The sequence below is a fragment of the Colossoma macropomum genome, unplaced genomic scaffold (genome assembly GCF_904425465.1).
Source record: "Colossoma macropomum unplaced genomic scaffold, Colossoma_macropomum, whole genome shotgun sequence".
Taxonomy (NCBI): domain Eukaryota; kingdom Metazoa; phylum Chordata; class Actinopteri; order Characiformes; family Serrasalmidae; genus Colossoma; species Colossoma macropomum.
The window spans coordinates 14,103,561-14,117,376 of record NW_023494792.1 but is presented as its reverse complement, the minus strand read 5'-3'; the positions used below and the strand labels follow the sequence as shown (position 1 = coordinate 14,117,376).

The 13,816-nt window shown below is 40.4% G+C and overlaps 1 protein-coding gene across 4 annotated transcripts in view; it reads left to right on the top strand.

The window, feature by feature from the left end:
- scaper (S-phase cyclin A-associated protein in the ER) overlaps positions 1–13,816 on the top strand; it is a 115,604-nt gene that overhangs the window by 77,272 nt on the left and 24,516 nt on the right. For all 4 annotated transcript variants that reach the window (XM_036576097.1, XM_036576099.1, XM_036576098.1 and 1 more), the window contains 2 exons: positions 3,994–4,117; positions 8,560–8,786. In XM_036576097.1, coding sequence (XP_036431990.1) covers positions 3,994–4,117; positions 8,560–8,786 — 351 coding nt within the window. The remainder of the gene's footprint in view (positions 1–3,993; positions 4,118–8,559; positions 8,787–13,816) is intronic.

Genomic DNA, 13,816 nt, shown 5'->3' with positions numbered 1-13,816 from the left:
AATTTTACTTAATTATTACATTCTAGTAATATAAATTGTTTAGTCAACTTTTAGCTCAAACAATTACATTTGTGCCATAGGTAGAATAGCATAAGAATTTGATTGATATATTTTGGATGTACGTAAAAAAACTGTTGTGCAATTTTTTAACATTTTTGCCATGTTTTTGTAATTTTTTGACCTTGAAAAGAACTGGAAAAAGTAAATGTGACATAAATGTGTTTCATTATGTAAACTGATATTACGTGAGCATGTAATTACATACAAATACAGTTCTGTGTAAATGACAGGGACCACCCTTCTGTTTATTTAATTCCCAGTCAGATGGCCATTAATATTTAAATACTTAAATGTCAGGTAAATAAGCAAAATAACATTTTACATACAAATTAGGCAGAAACCTCAACAAATACACGCACACACACACACACACACACACACACACACACACACACACACACACAAACAAACAAACACACGCCACTCTTTACTTTTGTGCATGCTACTGTGCCACTTTAACTCTGTCATCCTTCCAAACTTAAAACCAGTAAGTTACAGCGGACTTACAGCTTACATTATTCCCCTCATAGAGATACTTGCATTCACACAAGCAACCACCCAAACACACCTTTAGCTGTTTTTCAAATTTCTTTCTTATGTGCATCTAAAATTGAGATATTTCTGATGCGATTAGATAGAAGATAATACATTTGCATAAACAAGGTGAAAGTTAAGGGAAAATAAAAAGAACAATTAAAGTTTCTAAAACTGGACTTCAAATGTGTACCTGGCAGACCACAAAACTGTCGCCATTAGATAAACAGTATTTAAAGCGTTCACCTTTGAGAGAGTCCGAAAGGATATGTAGCTGTTAAGAAGCTGTTACTGAGAAAAGGAAACAGACAAAAAAGAAGAACATTTGCAAATCAAACAAAGAAGCTGCTGGAGTTCTCAGAACAGTGGACTGACCACCACAGAGTCCAGACTTTATCATCACTGAATATGTTTGGGATTATTTGGATCATGAGAATCAGTAAATGCAACCAACTTCTGGGACTGAAATTTGGAGGTGTTGAACAATATCCCTGCAGACTTCTTTAAACTGAAGGTCTGAACTGAAAGCAAGTCTCCTGAAAAGAATGGAAGCTGTAATAAAGGCAAAGTGTGGGCACACTAAATACTGAAAAAATGATATTTAGTTGTTGAGGCTTCTGTGTCTGTCAAATGTTTTCTTCTTCCTTTACCTGATGCTGAAAATTAATAACTTGTTCTTAATGGCTGTTTTGTCTGGAAATCAAATAAATGAAGGGACATCTTTAACTTTTGCACAGTGCTGTACAAATGTAATGTAAATTGAATGTAGAGCAGAATCACAATAATAACTTCAGACTTGTAAGAGTTGGAACTGCCTGTTTTTAAGACAATGTGCTGCTACACTATGTTCATTGTTTGATGAATTGTGCACCAGTGAGGTTCACAGTTGTTCATTGTCCTGCGCTTCCCTAAATGCTCTTATTACGTTGCATGTTGGGGGGCTCTGGGGGTTAGTGCTGGGATTTGGCCAGTCGACAGCTGTTTTGCCCTTTAATAAGATTAGTGTAAAGAAATTAGTCGTGTGCTCTTTAATCTGCTGTTTAACCATGTGAGCCACCTGGGGGCTGCCCCGTCCCCCTGTTGGATCCTCCTACATTCCACCCCACAAGTGATCCTGTAGGCATCAGATAACCTGCTCCTCAAGAACCCTGTAAACATGCGCATATATCAGGTTCATCATGCATTTTGTATGCGTTTAAGTACGTCATCCTTGCGTAATTCTCAAGATGGAACAAATTAAGCCTTTCAGGTTACCATATATATATATGCATATGCATGAAGACGATCTTCTTAGAGGCTTAGTCCACCCAAAACACTGTCTTTGTTCAGCTTTTGTTAGAAAATGCTCATGACTGTGCACACTCAATGATTGAAAAGTCTAATATATGATGGTTGGGCAATTTGCGGTGTTTTGTGTTTTCTTCTTATTGTACCGTCAGTCCCAGATAAACCACCAATAGTTTTATTCTTGTAGTTAAGCTTTCAGTCCACTGTTTATCCTTGAGAAGCTGTGTTGAACCCTGACACTGTGAAGGCTGTCATTCAATCCCAGCCTGGTCATCGGACACCTCCCCTTTTCAAAAAGTAGCCTAGGAACAATATGGATACCTCAAATTCCATGACAAGTGCTAAAGAGGTCCTTACCTGAAGTAACCCTTTTAAAGCACAAAGAGAGATGTCTTTCTTTAAAAAGATTTGATCACTGTTGTCTTACAGGTGTACAGACTTGTTCTGTCTGGTCAGGTTCTGCATATTCCCAGGTTTTAGAACCAAAGTCAATTGGAAGTTGAGTTCCACAATCAGAGCTTTTTTTTCAGTGGAAAATCAGTGACTCAGAGGCAGTGCTGGTCGGCTGCCCAGAGTGCACAGTTCGGAGGGGATCTCACATTTCTCTCTCTCGTTTACCGAACAGAGCCTGCAGTATCACTCCACTCACCCATAACCATCCCTCCCTCTCTCCCCGTGGCTCTGTTTCACTCCTCAATAGATAGCCTTCTATCAATGCAAAAGAAACACTACACTGCTCATGCTCTTCCGAATCAATGTTCCATGTGCTCACCGAACGAGTGATTTTTAAACATTGCACATAAATTGAACCACACCTCTCTCAGCACCCTGTCTAGAATGTTTATTGTTAGTTTGTCGGAGGTGAAAACGTGTCAATTAATAACAACGCACATAAAGTAGGTACACCGGATTTTTATAACGAGCAGCAATTGAGCGGCTGAAAAAGCACAATGCTTGGAATGATGTGTGGAACACTTGGACTCTTTCCCAGAAGTCCACTCAGAGCCTTCTCCCTTCTTCTCCCTTTAGTCCCATACTGCATGTCTGACGCTTTTACGCCGCTATGTCAATACCCGCGCCACTATCTCCCTGATCTGCCCGCCGGCGGCTTAAATATACACTCCTGCTTTTGTCAGTGGGGTGGAAGTTATCGACAGGCTGAGACGTACGCGGCCTGGCGCTATTTTTATTACGTGCGCCAATACGGTTTGGCCGAAAACACCGAACAGATGGCGACGGTTGCGGTAGATATCAAAATGTTTATGGCTGGGAATAAACACGGCCTACTTTTAACCAGGGAAGTCGGATTCCTTTGGTCCGTACCACAGATAGGGCCCCGCCACTCTGCTTTGGGTTAAAATATACAGTTGTCAGAAAATATTAACTGATGAAAGGAGGGAGTAGGGTAGGTGGAGGGGGCCGCTGTAGCCGGAGCAGAGTGACTGGTCACTTATCAGTGGCATTAATCTTCTCTTAGGCTGTTGTGCAGCAGACATAATACAGAAGACTGACTGCTGGCCGACTGGCCTACAGGCGCTGACGGCTAGTCTCTTATCTTTGCATGGGGAGAGAAAGACGTGGAGAGAGAAGAGAATAGAAAAGGGGTGCAGGGAAAAGACAGGCCAGAGGGAGGGATAGTGAGTGGGAGGGGAAGTGGAAAGAAGGAGTGAGAGAGAAGAGGAATTGGTGGACAGATTGGGCAGTCTGCTTCCCAGTCCCTCTTGTTAAGCGGGTTAGAGTGAGAGCATATTGGCCTTTTCTTGAGGAAGCATGATTGGGCCGGGGGGGTTGGGGGGTGGTTTTTCTGTAGAGAAAGCCTTCTTACATGGTGGTGGTTGTTTTTTTTTTTTTTTTTTTAAATGCCCTCTTGTGTTCTGAGGCTTGCTTACATTCTGCGTGTAATGTTCACACCCTGAGCTTATAGTGTCCATTTCCTCAGATAACCTTACCATGTTACTGCAGGAGATTAAACTCATCTGATTGGCGGTAAAGTAGAAGTTGCCCTGAAGTGTTGAACGAGGGCCCGGTTCTGTTCAAATGCTTATCTTCAATGCCGAGTCAAACACAGAAGTTTGGATAGTTTTTCTAAACTGAATGTGGTGTGTGTTTCAGGTCTCTGTGTGCCGCTGTAAATGTGTATTACCTGGCCTGCTCCCGCTGCTACAGCAACTGCTCTTATGTTCTCTACAGCAACAAAATCGCCCCACTCATGGACCTTCTGCTCCACCAGTTAACGGTAGGCCACTGCACAAAATGACCATTTACACAATTATCATTTACACCTGAAGGTTACTTAATTCAACCATTTCTGGTTACTTGTAAGCAGGTTCTATGATCATGTTATGATAAGCCCATATTAAAGTGGAATTTTGGACCAAAAAAAAATAAAGTTTACCCCAGATGTGCTCAGTCTGTCAAGACAAGGCTAACACACCTAACAAGGAAGGGAATCTTATAACCCACTAATTAGCACTGTGCAAGCTGCATGACTAAATCATCACACGCTTGCCTAAAACCACACCAAGTTAAGTAATCCCAAATAGATGTGCTTGTGTGGTTTCTGACACTGTATGACATACTGTTATAAAAATGGACAAACATAAGATTGAGGCTTCAAGATGATGGGTACTACTATTTTACTTACTGTGCAAAATTCAAAATTCAGAGACAGCATTCATTTATGTAATTTCCAGAGAAAACAGCCATTAAGCAGAAGTAAATATTTTTTTCCTGATGCTCAGAAATGAAGAACTTGTCCCTAATGGCTGTTTCCATTGGAAATTAAATAAATGAAAGATAGTCTTTGTCTTTTGCGTATATATATATATATATATATATATATCTATATCTATATATATATATCTATATTGTATATATATATATATATATATTGTATGTATATATATATATATATATATATATATATTATATATATATATATATATATATATATTGTGTGTGTGTGTGTATATATATATACACACACACACACACATATATACAATGCCCTTTTCTGTTTTTATAGTTAACAGGTAGGATATGAGCTTGCATTGCTGGTTAATTACATTAGCCTCGTAGCTCCAGTGCAAAACTGAAGAAGCTTCAGAAACTTCAGACAGCAAACATGTCTTGGCTGATTGACTGTGTTTGGGCTAAGGGGAAAATTGTGTAAATTTAATTTTTTGCTGAGCCTTAAGCTTTTAAATTTTGTGGAATAATTTGGTCACATTGGAAACATGGTTTCTGTTTTTTCTCATTGTGCTAGAGCAAATGTATCCTATCCAGCAGTCAGAGACCAGAGCCAAAAGGGACCCCAAGACATACAACATTGGTCTAGTTTACATAAGTAACTGAATCATCAGACTTCTGGGAAAGCGGCATTGCCAAATCACGCTTCTTCATGAGTTTGAGACTGTTCACTCTGTAGTATGGCATGCTCATTATAAGACAAGTCTCCTTTTTCCAAATACACACTGGTGAGCAGACGCAGGCAGTGTAAATCTTACACTATACACACACCATACTTTCCTGGTAGACGTTTGGAAAAAGAGAGAGAGGGGCTATGGAAAGACTTCATACAGGCAGTATGGCAGCATGTACATGGGCCTATGTCCCTCAACACTAAGCCAAGCCCTAATGCTCCAAACAAACCTGACCGAGACGAGCACCCTGTGAGTGTGGGGAGTGTGTGTGTGCGCCTGTATTTGTGTGTGTAATTCTAAACAAATAACTTTGGCAAACCAATGAGCCAGAATAGGTCTAGTCTGGAAGTTCCAGTTTGGGGCAGTCATATTTCCTGAGGCTGTAGTAGGGTAGGATGGAGGGGGGAGGCTGTCTTTTAAGCATTGGTTTACATCTGAACTAGCCCAGCAGCTATTCCGGCTACTCTTTTGGGTCTAGTCCCTCGTTCAAATACTGCATTTTGGTTTGAAACAAAATAATGGCCAGATTTTTGTAGTAATCAGTATGATATATGTATCATTTGCCTACATGTAAATTTCTACTATTATTTTGTTGGTTTAGTAACAAGAAAAGGGCTGAAATTCTACTAAACCGGGTTTTAATGTAGATTTGTTTTTCGGAGAATACAGCATTTACATGAGGAACCAAACAAACCAGGAGATCCTTTTGGTTAGTGAGGTTAGCTAGGGTTAGGTTTAAGTGTAGGCATTATAATGTTTAGCTAACAGAAAGCCATAGTTTTATGGTAAACCTCATAAAGATAGTATTACGAGTGTGTGTGTGTGTGTGTGTGTGTGTGTGTGTGCGCATGCATGCACGTGTATGTGTAGTGCAGGCAGCGCTGGCGTCTCCCCCTTCCCCTCCTGTAATTAGATTTGTTGAGAATGTAGCAGGCTTTGCCTGCTCTGTCAGTGTTCCTCTCCACCCCTCAGTTAAAGATGACATTTGAACGTTGGCTTTGCTTGTGCTGCCGCAAGCCTTTACTTCCTCCCTCAAATGACTGGCCCATGCCTAATCAGCCGGCCCTCTCACCAAGCGCTTATCTGCAGATCAGACAGCTGAGTTCTCTGTTTAATGATCCAATCTGAACACTGGACAGAGTTTGGCTGAAATGATGAAACAGAACTGTTGTGGGGATAAAATATAGCCTTTTAATATGTGAATTTGCACTGTGCGCTATGTATAACATGATTACTTGTTAAGGACTAGGTGGGAACGGTGCTTATAAATCCAGTTGGACTCTAAACTGACTTAAAACGAAATGAAGAGCCAGGGGAGGCTCATTTGTTTCTCTTAGGCCCAGTAATCCTCTGTCCACTCCTCTGAAGGCCCTGCATGCCAGGTACTCAAGGCCTCTGGCAGCACCCAGCCAGGCTTTGCTCGCTAGTGAGGGAACACAGTAGAGACTTCTCATATGCCCATTGCTGGCACGCTACCAGTGACAATGTCACTTCGAGTTTAACCACCAGTTATAGCGCAGAGCTGATGAATAATAAATAGAATGCTTGTTGTTATTTATTTCACAGAGGATCAGGATTCCAACCAAAGACTAATGGCATGTGCATGAAAACAAAGAGGAAGGGATCGTTTTTATTTGCACGCTCTGACTTAATTGGACAAGCTTTAAAATGCACGCTGAGGTTTAAATGTCCTGGTCTATTGTGCATCGCACTCAGGGTTGATATTGAGACTACTGGAGCCATTGTTGAATGAGCTCAGAGATGCATCATTGCCAAGATTCGTGGTAAAGGCAAGCTTTGCTTCAGTGGGCTAGACTTACTTGTGAGAAGTCATGATGAAAGACAAGATTTTCAAAATAACACAGATAATTTGCATAAGCATGTAATGATATCAAAACCAAAACAGTGTATTGTTTTAACACGTCGATGGGATGGTGGCCGTAATATTAAAGCAATAATTTGGTGACAACTAATTTCCAAATGTAGTCAATTGACCAAGACATGTTTGGTATTTTAGGTTTGCTTCTTTGCAATGAAGCAGCAAGCGAAACCTGATATATTTTCACTTTAAATACAATGACATCATATGGTATGTATGTATAAGATTTGTCCTTAATTTGTTTTCATGATTTCATTTTATTTGTTCATTTATATATTTTGTGTTGGGGTGGGGGTGTTATTTATATTGTATACAGTCATTGATTGGTCTTGTTGGTAATTGTGACTTGCTTTAATGATGTCACAAGTGGGTGGGTTCAAGTGATTAGTAGTACTATATAGTGGGTTGGTGGCTACAGTGGTCACAAGCAGGCAGAGGAAGGCCGCACATTGAAAAGTGCCTGTGCTTCTTTCTGTAAGCTTATTAAGTACTCAGTAAATTGTGGAAAAAGTGCTGTTCAACTTTTTCTACCTTTTTAAACTCTTTTGGTGGGGAGGTTTTATAGTACGTTTCTTTTTTGGGGGGTTATAGTACTTTACAGTTTTTATGACGAGGGTAGCCTGTAGATTTTTTTGCCAGTAAACCCTGAGGCTAATGTAGCTAACGTAACGAAAGCTTATACCCCACCAAATAGCACTGTGCAAACTGCATGTCTAAATCACTCACTTTCTGAACCAAACTGAACTGAATTATTAAGAATTTCACAGATAGTCTTGTTTACATGGTTTTCTGACACACTGGCATTCTGTTATGTCTAGAAATGGTCTGTAAATTAAAAGCAACAGCAGTAACAGCCGTTATGAATCCTGAGTTTTTGTCCTGACGTTTATAAATTTGGGAGAAGAGGAAAAATATATAAATTTGATTTTTTGCCAGTCTATTGTAAACAATGTTCTTCCAAGTAGAGCATATTGGGTGTATTTATTGCATGTTCATTTTATATCTAAGACAGAGCTGGTTAGAAATAACCTCTCCAGTTGTGACTGAAGTGGTGTGTAAATATCTGACATGTCTGGCCATCCTAGTGTCATGACTCTCTATCAGTTTCAGCCCAGTAACCACAGCACCTCTCTGTGGCTACTTTTCTTAAATAAATACTCTCACACTCTCTCACACACTCTCTCTATCTTGCTGTTTCCTGCTGCCTGTCTGCCCCTCAACTCTCTCTGTCTCTCTTTCTCTCTGTCTCTGTTTCTCTCTCTGTCTCTCTCTCTCTCTCTCTCTCTCTCTCTCTCTCTCTCTCTCTCTGTCTCTCTCTCTCTCTCCTCTCCTTTCCTCTCCTAATTGGCACGTCTGTGTTTGTGTTTGTTTTTCTAGCTGTATGTTCCAGACGAGGATAAGTCCATCTTTGGCCGCAGTGTGAATAAGCAGGTATTTGAGGGCTTGACCACCGGTCTGCTCCAGACCACAGCTACAGTACTCTCGCTCCTGCATCCCTCTGGGCTGGAGGCTGGGAGAGAATCTCCACAGATCTGCCCGCCTGATGCCAAAAGTAAACTGGCCAGCGGAGAAAACTTCAACACCCGTGCTCAAGACCTCATCAGGTCGGTATTTTATTTTTTATTATTTATTTATTTATTTTTAAAGGTCTTTTTACCAAAAAGTCAGCCAGGATGTGTTTTGTGTCTAAATGTTGCTTCTTCACTTTTGCACTGGTGCTATGAAGCTAATATGGCTAACTCCACCAATTATCATTGTGCAAACTGCATGTCTAAATAATCACGCAACTCAAACCATGTCAAGTTGTTAAATTAAATCCATGTTTTCTTTGTAAGTAGGTTAATCTTGTTTCTAAGTTAGGTTATGTCCTTTTAATAACTTTGTAATGTCCACTAATGACTTATTTTAGTACAGTTCTCTCTGTTGTAAACTGGGCAGTCTTAATAGGAGGTGTCCTCACCAATCAAAAGGCTTCTGTGGTTTGCCCTGTTGTAAAGGAACACAGTTTAACAAAATTGTCTTCCCCTACAATCTCTGTTCAGGTTTGAGAAACTTACCAAGTGAAGGCCAACAACTGAGCAAAAACATAACTGAATATAAAGCATAACTGAACTATCAAACTATCTCAGCTGTCTGCCTGTTGACCATATATCCATCCGTTCGGCTGTTTGTTTATTCAGCCGGCCCCTCCAGCATTCCCTGCAGAGTTCCTGCAAATCCTTAAAAAGTCTTAAAATAGATTTGAAAATGTCAAGGCCAAAAAATATGTCTGAAAATGTCTTTTTTTTTAAATTATTAGATATATGCAATTAAAAATGTCTAATCGCAGCATATTTTAATAGATCAGATATCGGCTAAACTAACCTCAGGTTCCAGTACTTTGTTTTTTTGTGCTCTGTTTACTCTGCTGTCACAGAGGTGACAGAAACTGACATTATTTCACACCATGCAGCATTGAGGAGTGTTTTCAGAAGGTAACAAAGTGGTTAAAAGTCTGCATTGTGGAACTATTTTATGGTGGAAAAGGAAATAATAATATCTGCAGTGCCTGCATTTCTACACCAACATGTAAAATGTGAGCAGCCAACTATTCTAGTCTATTCCAAGATGAATAATTTTTAAATACTAACCTTTTTATTTATATATCGTTTTGTCTTTTTGGCACTTGTCCCACCACAAACATTGCATTTCAGTCCCCCAAAACAAAAAGTTTGTGCATCTCTGGGTTCAACTCAGTATTAGCTGATCTGAGACTCAGATCAGATTGGAGGGCAGAGGGGTGGTGGGAAGAATCAGGACATCCCTTATGAAATTCTAACATGATTCTTAAGTCTTCTTTGTATATTTAACTAACCAAAACTACCAAGCTGGCTGTGGTCCTGTGGTTAGAAAATGACCACTGATGAAGGATTAGAGGATGATAAAACTGATAACACACTGACCTATCAAGGATCTTGCCATCTCAAAGCATATATTCATGTTTTTTATACCAGTCATTTTGAATAGAATAGATGTGCCATATTATTCCTAATCATGGGTAACACATACATAAGCAGTGTCCTCACAAATCAAAAGGCTTATGTGGTTTGTCCCACCCACACAGCTTTAACAAAACTGTGTTCCCCTACAGCGTCTCTATTTTTACGTTGGAGAAACTTTCCAAGTCAAAGCTAACAACCGAGCGAAAACATAACTGAGCATAAAGCATAACTGAACTATCACGCTATCTTGTCTGTCTGCCTATTGCCCAAACGTCCGTTTGTGTGTGCTGTTGTATGGTTCAAAAGGCACTATTTTTGCTTTGTTGAGGTTTTAAAAAGATAAAAAAAGCACTGAATTTGACTTTAAAACTGTGCGGCAACCCTGTCTCTTGATGTACATCCAGCAGCGGTAAAGTGAATAAGAACCTTTCCTTCTTTAAAACATCATATTTGGTGAGTCATGGACAGAGCGGGGATGGTCTGAAGCAGTCTGTGTATGTGGAGCCCATTCTACTTATTTCTTCCCACTCGCACAGTTGTATAGTTAGTTCTGCTTCTCTGGTGTTGCATGAAGGTGTGTTGGACTGAGGGCTGTCAATCACAGGTGCTCATCAAAATATTAGGACCTCACCCAGACAGTTCTCAGATAGGCCTGATCTGCGGTTTTTAAGCTGTGTTTTATTGTTATTTTGTTTTTTAAATTCAACCTTTGTTGGATGTTTAACAAAATTTTTAGTATCTTACAAAAAAGTTTGCAATGTATTATACTGTTCCCTGGGACTTTAAGTGGTTTGTGAAGAACTTTAATATAATGCCTTCTTAATAGGATGAATTGTGTATCTGCAGTTGGTGTGAAAACAAGGCTGAAACCCTTACATTCTTTTTTAATGTAAGCGTGTGTAGTGTGACATAGCCTGTGTCAGTAAGGGATTTCTGCTTAGTAAATCATTATATTGAGTATTGGAAATGATTTTTGTTGCTTGGAGAGAATCCAGAGGTTTAGCTTTTCCTGTACCTAGCTTAGCCACAAGCCTGGGATGAGGTTTTGGCAAGCTGCTCATGAACCCCTAACCATTATTTCACATCACACACTAACACAGATGCACAGATTTGTCCTAGTTGGGTGGAGCGTAGATTTGGAAGTGGCAACCTCCTCAGTGGTATTAGGCTATAACTCTTGCACATACTCCATACGCTGTAACCTTAAATCCCCGTCTACTCTGGCCAAGGGGAGCCGCAGCCAAAATCCGCTTCTGGAACTGCACGACTTCCAGTTGAACTTGGTCTGAGAGCGAAAGGGCGCGGAGGAGGGATCGGCTGCTCAGCTCTGTCTCTGTCCATGAGGAAAGGCAGACTGTCTCGGAGTGTTGAAGGAAGCCAAATTTCCCACAATCCCCCTCTTCTCTGTGCTCCCATGATTCATCTGACCAGTGCTGCTTTAGTGGCCTAACGTGTAGTGACCGTAAAGTGACCCGACTGACAGGGTGTACTTGCACCAGAACCGGCAGGTTTACATTAAGACTGTTCCTGTGTAAGAGAGTCTTTAGAGTGGTCAGCACCCGTAACCGATTAACATTAATACTATTTTTAATTACATGTTGTGCTAAAACAGTAGTTAAAATTCTCAGTCAGTGCTATGATCACAGATGAGATTTTGTGCTTTCTGTCTCAGACCCAAAGCTTGAAAGGCTGCACAATTGTGTGTGTTAGAGCTCCTTTCAGCTCCAGCCAAGCCCAAGAAGAGGATAAAGTAATAACAAGGGGCTTTGGTTCAAGTGACAGGTGACCAATTGCAAGGAGGAGGGGGAGGAAGAAGGAATCGTAATTACCTGAGAGAACTGCATTTGAAAGACAGGCATAACACAAAAAAAGGAATGTATGGGAAAGGGAGATGGAAGAGAGCCCCTAAGTCTGGGAAATACATGAGTGATCTAACAAAGCCAAAAATTCATTTTCAGATTCAAATTTTTATTCAGTTGCTCTCATAAATTAGTAAACACCTGAACAGGAATACAAGTCACATATTGGTCATGTTTTATTGGTACTCTGATTAGACAAAGCAGTGATCTGTAATATGTGCTGGCCAATCCACATTGCTCTGAATGAGCAGTCCAACAATAAAAGAAGCCTCATGCATCTTTTATATGGCTATGGAAACATGGTAGCTCACAGAAAGATCGGATTCTGCATGCTGTTACACATCACTCTGGCCGCCATGGGTGTTCACGTACCGTAACTCTTCTGGCAACAGATTTAAAAAAGTTTGAGAGGCTGTTGATGATTTTCAGAATGAATCACCAGCGTGACGCTTGGTTCTGTTTGTATATTTCATATTTTGAATGCATAGCATTTTGATTCATTTATGAATAAAATTTTGGCAAAAAGTGACCAGCCCTTAGGTATTTTGATATGGTTCAAAGTGACCTCCTTTGGAAAATGTTTGGACCCGCCTACCGTTGTACAGACTGTGTTCTATATAAGTGTCACATAACTTGAATTTTGTTCATACTGTTGTCCATTTTATAGATAACTGTATATCATACAGTGCTAACTGGTAGGTGTAAGCCTCTTTTACATGTTGGCTACATTAGTGTTGTTTTTCCATTGCAAAACTAAAGAAGCAAACTTCAGACATGCCTGTGTATTACTTGTCCTTATATAGTCTGCATAATGATTGTATACTCTATATACTGTGCATATTTTAAATTGTGTATCATCTGTAAATTATATGTACATTTTCTGTATATTGCTTATAATACTAGAGAGACAACAAAGGCCATAACCAAATTCCTTGTATGCATCAACATACTTGGCTAATAAATCTGATTCTAATTCTGACATAATTGTCTTGGTTTCTAACTACTTTAGCGTAAGGTGAAAATTGTGTAATTGAAGTAATTGAATTTAGTGTAATTGAAAATCTTTTACTAAACTATTGGTTTAATTAGGCATTAGTTGAAAGAGAGGACATACTGAGGCAAGTATAAGGCAGAAACTCAGTAGTATGTTGGCTATAGAAGTGCACCTCAGAGTTGAATCACTGCTCTAAAACATTGCCCTGCTCCTCTGGGAGGTCTGTTGATTGACAGCGTGGAGCCTGCAGGCAGTGCTGGAGGTGGAGGGGGGTGGAGGGGACAGGCATACCTGAGCCGTGAGGCACCGCTCTGGGTCAGGAAGAGGAGAGGAAGGCTCCTGCCTTTGTCTGGGCTGGCACACGGAGGCACGTCCTGCCCAGTAATGCTGTAATTAGGCCTGATTTGTAGCCAGGAGGGTGGGGACCGACGCCATCATGAGACCTGTCATTTGCCTGGACAAATGAGAGATATGAGGGTAATAGGCAGGAGTGGTGGGCTCAGATGAGGGCTCAGATTTCCACTGGTCGGAGGGACTGTACCTCTGCCGGGGCCTCTGTGACCGAGCCCGTCACCATTCTGAGGAGAATAATGCACTTTCTCCCTAATCTAATTGAGTTGTAGTCAGTTTCTGAAGAAAATGACATAAGCAAGAGTTTACTTCACATTCTGTACTCTCCCACGACCTTTTAGCATCTGGAGTCTTTGTGTGACATTTCAGTTTAAATGTTTTGAATGAAAAACAAAATAATCTTTCCCTCCAACCCTCTTACTGATCTATGGCCAGCACAGTTATTCTGA